Below are 10213 nucleotides of genomic sequence, written 5' to 3'. Positions count from 1 at the left end.
AAGCAGCCTAACTCTGATATTATTTTCACTAATTGGTCTTTTGACCAATCCAGATCTGAAAAAGATCTGATGTGAAAAGATCTGATATGATTGGTCAAAAAACAATAAGTGAAAAAAATATCAGAATTGGGCTGGCTGTGTAAACACAGCCTAATAAACGCTGCCATTGGTAGCCTATTCCTATTTTTCTCTTTGCACTTCTGGCATACAGGTGCATTTACTGGACCATGCTTACTTTCTGTTAAGTTGCCATTCAGTATGGGGCAGATCAATCAAACCCACACTGCAGAAAAACACTTCACTTTTGTATTCTTGCATTGACATCAAAACCAGTTTTCATGCAACTGTGTCTAATTTATATTATTTCATGACACGCTTTGGGCCTCCATTATTTCCATGCATTGGTTTAATTCAATACATGGATAATATATGGATAATTTTGCACAAATTAACAATTTAGACAAAAGGAGTAGAAATATAGTTTCATCTGAAACAGCAACAGAGAGAGAGACAACAGTAACCGTATTTATTTGGACATGGAATTCATTTGAAGTCGGAAGTTAACATACACCTTAGCCAAATACATTTAAACTCAGTTTTTCACATTTCCTGACATTTAAATTCCCTGTCTTAGGTCAGTTAGGATCACCACTTTATTTTAAGAATGTGAAATTTCTGAATAATAGTACAGCGAATGATTTATTTCAGCTTTTATTTCTTTCATCACATTCCCAGTGGGTCAGAAGTTTACATACACTCAATTAGTAGCATTGCCTTTAAATTGTTTAACTTGGGTCAAATGTTTCGGGTAGCCTTCCACAAGCTTCCCACAATAAGTTGGGTGAATCTCGGCCCATTCCTCCTGACAGAGCTGGTGTAACTGAGTCAGGTTTATAGGCCTCCTTGCTCGCACATGCTTTTTCAGTTCTGCCAACACATTTTCTATAGGATTGAGGTCAGGGCTTTGTGATGGCCACTCCAATACCTTGACTTTGTTGTCCTTAAGCCATTTTGCCACAACTTTGGAAGTATGCTTGGGGTCATTGTCCATTTGGAAGACCCATTTGCGACCAAGCTTTAACTTCCTGACTGATGTCTTGAGATGTTGCTTCAATATATCCACATAATTTTCCTGCCTCATGATGCCATCTATTTTGTGAAGTGCACCAGTCCCTCCTGCAGCAAAGCAACCCCACAACATGATGCTGCCACCCCCGTGCTTCACAGTTGGGATGGTGTTCTTTGGCTTGCAAGCATCCCCCTTTTTCCTCCGAACATAACGATGTTCATTATGGCCAAACAGTTCTATTTTTGTTTCATCAGACCAGAGGACATTTCTCCAAAAAGTACGATGTTTGTCCCCATGTGCAGTTGCAAACCGTAGTCTGGCTTTTTATGGCGGTTTTGGAGCAGTGGCTTCTTCCTTGCTGAGCAGCCTTTCAGGTTATGTTGATATAGGACTCGTTTTACTGTGGATATAGATACTTTTGTACCTGTTTCCTCCAGCATCTTCACAAGGTCCTTTGCTGTTGTTCTGGGATTGATTTGCACTTTTCGCACCAAAGTACGTTCATCTCTAGGAGACAAAATGCGTCTCTTTCCTGAGTGGTATGACGGCTGCGTGGTCCCATGGTGTTTATACTTGCGTACTCTTGTTTGTACAGATTAACGTGGTACCTTCAGGTGTTTGGAAATTGCTCCCAAGGATGAACCAGACTTTTTTTCTGAGGTCTTGGCTGATTTATCTTGATTTTCCCATGATGTCAAGCAAAGAGGCAATGAGTTTCGAAGGTAGGCCTTGCAATATATCCACAGGTACACCTCTGATTGACTCGAATTATGTCAATTAGCCTATCAGAAGCTTCTAAAGCCATGACATCCTTTTCTGGAATTTTCCAAGCTGTTTAAAGGCACAGTCAACTTAGTGTATGTAAACTTCTGACCCACTGGAATTGTGATACAGTGAATTATAAGTGATATAATCTGTAAACAATTGTTGAAAAAACTACTTGTGTCATGCACAAAGTAGATGTCCTCACCGACTTGCCAAAACTATAGTTTGTTAACAAGAAATTTGTGGAGTGGTTGAAAAACAAGTTTTAATGACTCCAACCTAAATGTATGTAAACTTCCGACTTCAACTGTATGTCAATACAAACCACAAATAAATCATTTTCAAATAAAAGTATTCAAAATATCTGAAATTAAACTAAAAGCTTGAAATGCAGTTTTACAGTGACAATCTGGGTAGGACAATACAGTGTTTTAATTCTAGACTGTATTGCTTTTATCACTGCTCCGCCTCAAACACACCAATGTCCAGCATGCAATGGGATACCAGACTCTTTCGCTGTAACCTACAGCTGTTGGGGGAAGGTTGCGCTGGGGTCCACTGCACTTCCTCTTTCAAACAAATACTTTTCAACATCTGAATGGCAAAAACACAGTTTGAATGAAAGCTAATATTGTTGTGGATTTGGTAGTTCCTGGTGGAATTTCAGAAAATAGTCCCAACTGAGTGCCATACAGCAATGCACTGCAAATATGTATGCAGCATATGTCACACACCAAAACCTACTGTAATCTTGTGCTGGACCACAGACATTTTTGAAACCAATACATATGCTGAGGTATACTGCAAACACAGTAAGCTAAATGCTATTGAAACACTTGATCATGAGAAAAACACACACATTGAATCACATTAGGTTTACCTTGTTTGGTCAACTAAAAAACATGTTGAGGTACAAGCGACAAAAATACTTTCATAAAGCTAAGCCCTACAGTACTTTCATATATTTCAAAAATTATTATTTTAAAGTTAAAGGAGATGACTGATTTATGGTACTGCCTGCAAATGTAATACATCTCCTTATCTTCAGTTCATTCATGTGTGCATATAGTCACCAACATAAGGAAATTAACAGAACTTGAAGGAGAGAGAGCCTGTTTTACTGACTGTATACCGTTGTTTGATTGATGAAATCTTTGGAAGTAACTTGCTGTAGGATGGAGGGATCCGGGTTGGTCAGCAGTATTCTGCCACAAAGTACTCCTTTCTTATAGACTTATGATGCACCTTCCTCTTACATTTCTAAACCTCTCAGAGTCCAACCAGGTGAGCCTGTTTAGGCCCCTATTACAGTTTACTTTATATAAACAGCAGAAGTGTCACAATAAGGGTCTCTCCACCACACATTACTCAGTCCACTTTAATGGTTCTCCATACTTACTATAGTAGCTACAGTATATGATCAAGCTGGACAAAGGACTAATTTTCTCATATCACAGTAAGGTACAGTACAGTGAGGGTTTTGGTTGAGGGAGGCATGTCTCCTGCCATGTCTTTATATCATACTGCTGCGCAAACTTGTCACTCTGGAGCCAGAGCAATCAGGATTTATGATTCATCTGAACCCTCATTGCAGTCTGGAGGTTTTGTCACCAAGTGACATTAAGCACTCTGGACTAGATCATTGTGAACGTCGTCCTAGGGGCCTTCAGCAGTGGATCTCATATGCAATTTGTGAGTCGAGGAACAAGCCTGTGTGATTCAGAAACAAGCCCTCCGACTCGGCTGTCACCGGCTCTGCCTCCCCGCCCTCCCCTGCCATCCTTCTCATTGTCCGTATATCCGGCTCTATCTGGGGCTTTGTGGGAGACAGCGCTTCCTGCTGTTGGTACCCCAAGGTGGTGGTAGTGGCTGTGGTGGAAGGTGGGAGGACGGGTTTAGCACGGTTCAGAACATACATCTCGTGCCCGCGCTCATCCCGATACTCCTCCAGCTGGGCAAAGGTTGTTGGTCCGTCCGAGTAATCATTGACATACAGGATGCTTTCCTCCTTGTCATCTGTGTCCTTCTGCCGATGGCGTTGTCGGCTGTAGATCATGGCCACCAGGAGAAGAGCTGTGAGGGCCAGCAGGGAGATCCCTATGGCGATGGCAGTCTGAGTAGCAGCTCCCAGTGCGCTGAAGGCCATGCTGCCAAGGGCGTACAAGGGCTCTCGACTCACGTCTGACGACGTCGGCCGATTGGAGCGCAGACGAGGCCAGGATGGAGCGTAGGAGGCAGGGGACCAACTGGACGAGGACGAAGAGTTGATTGCGAGCTGAAAGGTCACACGGGCCACCCCTCCAGCGTTCCAAGCTTCGCACTCATACAGCCCGGCATGAGCCACTGTCACGTTGCTAAGGAACAGCATTCCACTGCCTGTGTCTGGATCGAAGCGCTCCCCATCCTCCTTCTGGAGTCTCACCCGTCCTGCAGCTGGATGTATTGCATCCTCAGCCCCCACAGTCCCTACACCGCCCAGGTCCTGCACCAGCCCCCGGGGGGAGAGCTGCACCTTACCCTGGGAAGCCTTCCTCCAGGTGACCTGCGGCCGGGGGTAACCAGATGCATGGCAGGAGACGCGCAGGCTCTCCCCCAGGCGCACGGCCAGGCGGCGGGGTTCCAGCTGCACCAGAGGGGGGATGCACACCAGGCTGTTAAGAGGCACCTGCACCAGGCTGAGGTGGGAGAGGCGGGGTGGCTCAGAACAGACAAGGCGCCGCTCGGCCGAGCTCAGCAGGCGCTGGCCCTCCTCATCGATCCAGCTGCGTAGCCAGTGCAGGGCACAGTCGCAACGCCACGGATTGTCTACAGTAGGAAATTATAATTTGAGGGGGGAGGTGTGGCAAAGTCAACAAAGGGTAATGGAAAGGATGCAACACAACATTGAGACAATTAAGGCAAAACATTTGAAAGAGGTAATTCTATTTGAAGAACAAGGTCAATATATTTACTGTAGGCTTCTTTTTTGGTCCCACAGCCCTAGCCCAAATCCTGTCCTTTGGCCCTCACCTGTGACACGCAGCACCTGCAGGCTGACGAGGGGCCGCAGGGTGGCAGGGCCGATGGTGTGCAGGTTATTCCGGCTGAGGTCAAGCAGGGCCAGAGAGGACAGACCAACTAGAGCTTGGTCTCCCAGCATCTCAATGCTATTCTGCTGCAGGTGAAGCTCTTGAAGACGCTATGGAAGCAGGGATTGTAATCATTATTAGTAATGAATATAATGTAGAGGAAGTGGTTTAAGTTGAAGCGTTGATTGTTGTGGTGGAACTCTAGATAATTGTCAGGACAAACAGTCTGTTTACAAGGGAGGAGGGGAACACTAGCATTGGTTTGACAAAACATTAACTGAGTTACTGATAATATGGGGACTGACCTGTAGGCCTCTGAAGGTATAGTCCTGTAGGCGAGTGATGTCATTTCCTGCCAGGTAGAGGATGCGGAGGTGATCCAGGCCCCTGAACATGTCTGCTGTGACCAGGTGGATGCGGTTCCCGTTGAGGGCCAGCTCCAGAAGCTGACCCTGGCTCTGGAAGGCCCCGGGCTCCAGTGCTGAGATACTGTTGTTCTGCAGATACAGGTAGTGCAGACGGCCCAGCTGGGAGAGGTCTGACCGACGGATCTGCCCGATAGCATTGTCCTGAAGGAAGATGGTCTAAATGGAATAGATGAGCATAAGTAACAATGGGCATAACTCCTTATGTAAACTCTAAGAAGAGTAGGTACGTCTGAGTGAGTGTATGGATGATTCAAGCATGGCTATATTGTGTGGTGGGTGGTATCTGGGAAACAGACATATAGACATATTGAGTCAATGCTAACCTGTGTAGAAGCTGGGACATGTGGGGGGATGTCCCGGAGGCCTGTAGAGCCACACTCCACAGTCAGGCTGTAGCAGCGACATCCCACTGGACAGCAAATGGATGGGAGAGCGTGGAGAGATAATATCAGGATAGCCAGAAGAGAGAAGGCCATCGCACCAATAGGACAGAGATCCTAGAAAGAGAGACAGACAGATTGAGGAAAGAGAAATGGAGGTTTAAGCAGTGTTTCCCAACTCCAGTCCTCCAGTATCCCTAACAGTACACATTTTTGTTAAAGCCCCAGACAAACACACCTGATTCAACTCATAAAGGGCTTGATGATAAGTTGACAAGTTGAATCAGGTGTGTTTGTCCAGGGCTTCAATAAAAATTGGTACTGTTGGGGGACTGGAGTTGGGACATTGGTTTAGAGAGGGCAGGGTAAAACTGGTTAAAGTAACAAAGAAATATATAATTTTGTTGACAATATCCCAATCTGGTCATTTGTATATGTTATTGTGAACTCAAAGGGGCCATACTTGCGAACATAAGCAACCATTTAAATGTAAACAGTTTCTCTGACTCAAAATATGTATCAGCCAATTAAAATCGTTGATTTACTTGCACGTGGCAGAATGCGAAATTGTAGCCGGTCCAGTCAGATAAAATGGCACTATGCTATGTGGTTACACTTACATTTAGCCTTACAACATTTTATAGGCTATGCATTATGATAATCATCCACTTTGTCACATGCGTTCTGAATTGAGCATCAAGGACCGGCAGTAAAAAAAAAGAATCCTCAACAAAAAAGCTTGATGCGAGGGGGGCCTCAAACCCATGGTTAAAGTGCACTATTGATTTAGAGTCAACCGAAATGTGTGCCACCTAAAAGCGATGTTGATAATAGTAGCCTACATGACTGCTATTTGACAAATACATAAGGCTCTTCGTTTTTTTTAACGATATATGATAAACTTACATAAAAGTATTTATATTTTTTACATAAAAGCACATGTTCTTTTGCACCCCAGTATCTCTACCTGCACATCATCATCTGCACACCTATCACTCCAGTATTAATGCTAATTTGTAATTATTTCGCCTCTAGGGCCTATTTATTGCCTACCTCCCTACTCTTCTACATTTGAACACACTGTACATAGATCTTTCTATTTTTCTTTTCTATTGTGTTATTGACTGCACGTTTGTTTATGTGTAACTCTGTGTTGTTGTTTTTGTCGCACTGCTTTGCTTTATCTTGGCCAGGTCGCAGTTGTAAATGAGAACTTGTTCTCAACTGGCCTACCTGGTTAAATAAAGGTTAAATAAAAAAATTAATTAATAAATAAACATGGATGTGTGTGAAACAGATAAACGAAAACGTTGGATTTTGTCGTATATAAAAATGTTGTCTAATGCTGGTAGTAGTTAGTAGCCTAGTCAAGGATGCATCAATGCAATATTTGTTACAGACCAATGGAACAAGAGTAATCCTTGAATTTGTTAGCTTAAAATGTCCCTCTAGTGGCCCGGGTTGACCTATTTTAAGAAATGCCATTGGTTGGTGGATATAAAGTCTAAGATCTTTGATAGGCTGATGGAGAATTTGTTCCAGGATATAATCACTGCCACCCGGTGAGGTTAGCAAAGGGCTAACTTGTGCCATGTTATCTGATGGGACCAGCTACAATTTAGTGTTCCGTCACGTGCAAGTAAATCAACGATTTCAATTAGCTGATACGCATTTTGAGCGGAAAAACTGGGCCCCAAAATGTTCTGCCCTAGCGCATAAACAAAATGCAAGTGTCAGTACTCATGTTACATGCTGACAGAATACAGTGTCACGTAGAATCAGATCAGAAAAAAGGGCAGCTTATTACATGGCTGTTGCTTTCTATGATATTAATCCAGGTTGCTTCTGGGCTGACTTCACCAGACTGTCAAAAATAATAGTTGGTCTTTTTTAAATGACTACTCTATCAATTAATGTATTTTCTATGCATCTTACATGTAAGACATGCTATACTTGTATGTGGCTTCGGATGATGACTGTAAAAAAAAAAATGTCACAGAAACAAATTGGATGGAAATGGACTTTGTGTCACTTCAGTAGGCTAATGAAGGGTCACTTAATTTTCACAAACTGATTAGGCACGCTAAAACAATATTGAGGAGTCTTTATTAGGAAGATTCCATTGCCTGCCCTCCAAACATAAGCTGCTGCTGCAGGCAGCTGTGGAAGTACAGGCTTGTGTTGACAGATAAGCACAACATTTCCTTGGAGAAGATGAGGTCAATTCCAGACAGTGAGCATCTTCCTCTAATAAGCCTGACATCTAGCAAGGGCCTGGAGGCATTCAGCTGCGATGTAGCTCCAGGGGAATAGGCTATGCAGCATCCATGGTGGTATTGATATGTTTTGTAAAAGAAGCCTATCATGGCCATGCCTCTAAGATCTGATGCTCCTGACTTCATAGCACTGATGGCATATGAGAGGCCTTTTGGGGTTTGTAGCCTATTGTAACTGCAATAAGTCAGAGGATGAGAATATGCCAAAAATGAATCATAGCAAATATTCAGCAGATGATAATGATTTATATCTAGGCCTAGACAGATGGCTACACAACCACCGCTTACAACTAATTTCTGAAAATATGAACACTAATAATGTTATTACTAGGCCTACTACTAATAAGTAATACCATATAATGAATAATAGTCATGCGTTGTTATATCATAATTACTCACACGATTCCTCTTATGTATATTGTGTAGGCTGATAATGTAGCCTACAACAATACACTACCACAATAAATCAATATCTGATACAACCCACACTGTGATAAAAACGACTAAACATTAGAATACACACTGCCCAGTCCACAATATATCACCGTTTTTTAAAGAAAAAGAGGCACCATCGGTGGGCACATACCAGATAAGGATGTAGAGATGCGCTATACAATTACAATCGCCCAGATTTCGAATGGATCCGCACGGAAGAGCGCGTTATTATTTTGATGGGAATCACATATATACCGTATATATTGGTACGTTAAAATTATATTCTAACGGGATCTGCTCGGTAAAAGACACATCCGACGTTTTGAACACATTGTCCAAGGCTACTGTCGAGCCATTATTATGGCAGAGGGCCCCGCAAATAAATAGGCTAAAGAATAATAACCGATACGTGAAGGCTACAGTATACGGCCACACTCCAAAATAGAAGCTTCAAGCCGATAGACTTGTATTCCAAAAAAATGAAAAATTATTTTGATGAATCAGGATTTCTCCTTTTTCTTTAACATCCTATGTTATCTTGTCAACCTTCTTGCGCTCGTACGGTGTCATCCAATTCACTACGTTCCTCGTCTCTAGCCCCTCCCTTTCTCTCTCAAATGGATCACATAACAGCGTTACAGTTGAATTGTTACACTTGCTTTGTTTCCTTCGTGCCTTTTGTTTTCTGTGATCTATTCCAGACTTTCCTATCAAATAAATAGCTTGGATACCACTTTCTATGCCTTGTATCTAAATCACATACAAACGCGCGCAGGCATACAGCGTTTCTCAAACTCAATACTCAGGACCCCAAGGGATGCATGTTTTTTTTTCTTCCCTAACACTACACAGCTGATTCAAATGATCAAAGACTGATGATTAGTTGATTATTTGAATCAGCTGTGTAGTGCTAGGGCAAAAACCAAAACGTGCACCCCTTGGGGTCCCGAGGACCGAGTTTGGGAAACCCTGCACCATCCTTTCCCTTAGTCCTATGTTTCTTTCATTATGGTAACAGTGTCTTCATCACTAAAAGCTTAATCCACATTATTGCAATATAATAACAATATTACTATCTAATCCATTTTAATGAGGAGGGGAAGGAGGAGAAGGAGGATTGTAACCATTAGGAATTAGGATAGTAGGTGGTAATCCATGACTGGATCCTTATTTTCCTTCATGAGAGACAAATACAATGAGTGAGTAATGTGATCAGTGATATTAACTAGTTTAAATGCATGAGGTGTTTCTCAATATAGGCCCATTTTGGGCCACAATGGGCTTATGTGACAAACACTGTGAGTTGGGATAAACACAACACAAATATCCCTGGATCCAAAGGCAAATTAGGTGGTGTCTTAGAGTTTCAGGATATTGAGAGAAAAAGCTATTTTTAGGCATACGAAAAATGTCCACTACTGTATAGGGGACTGGGGTCGCCTGCTGGTAAGACTGAGGAAGCTACCCAGATCAATAAAGGTGGTTGTGTTCTAGACAGGAGCGGGGCATCATGCAATGGAACACTGTGTTACTAGGACCTCTGCTGGCAGCTTCTTGCTTGTTCAGGGATGAACACTATTATATGATTTATAGTATATAATGTTCAATGTTTAATCCTAAAATTCTGACAAATTATTTGAGAAATTACATTAAAGATACACATCTCGTCCATGAGTGTGCAAAGCTGTCCTCAAGGCAAATGGTGGCTACTTTGAAGAATCTCAAATCTCAAATATATTTTGATTTTTTAACACTTTTTTGGTTACTACATGATTCCATATGTGTTATTTCA

General features: G+C 42.5%; 1 protein-coding gene across 1 annotated transcript; it reads right to left on the bottom strand.

The window, feature by feature from the left end:
- Positions 1-512: 512 nt before the first annotated feature.
- Positions 513-9101, bottom strand: lrrc24 (leucine rich repeat containing 24). The gene is made up of 5 exons (XM_071345391.1): positions 8573-9101; positions 5654-5827; positions 5208-5486; positions 4844-5012; positions 513-4639 (listed from the first exon to the last, which is right to left on the bottom strand). Exons 2-5 carry the CDS (start codon positions 5804-5806, stop codon positions 3501-3503), a joined length of 1740 nt encoding a protein of 579 aa, XP_071201492.1. The 5' UTR covers positions 5807-5827; positions 8573-9101; the 3' UTR covers positions 513-3500.
- Positions 9102-10213: the final 1112 nt, after the last annotated feature.

Source organism: Salvelinus alpinus, chromosome 16 (assembly GCF_045679555.1).
Source record: "Salvelinus alpinus chromosome 16, SLU_Salpinus.1, whole genome shotgun sequence".
In the NCBI taxonomy this organism is placed as follows: domain Eukaryota; kingdom Metazoa; phylum Chordata; class Actinopteri; order Salmoniformes; family Salmonidae; genus Salvelinus; species Salvelinus alpinus.
The sequence above is the reverse complement of the archived record's forward strand: the minus strand, read 5'-3'. Positions and strand labels throughout refer to the sequence as shown.

Coding starts and splice junctions, on each gene's coding strand:
- lrrc24 (XM_071345391.1), bottom strand. CDS start 5,806: ATGGCCTTCTCTCTTCTGGCTATCCTGATATTATCTCTCCACGCTCTC. Junction 5,013..5,207: donor ATACCTTCAGAGGCCTACAG/GTCAGTCCCCAT, acceptor CTGCTTCCATAG/CGTCTTCAAGAGCTTCACCT. Junction 4,640..4,843: donor GCAGGTGCTGCGTGTCACAG/GTGAGGGCCAAA, acceptor TTCCTACTGTAG/ACAATCCGTGGCGTTGCGAC.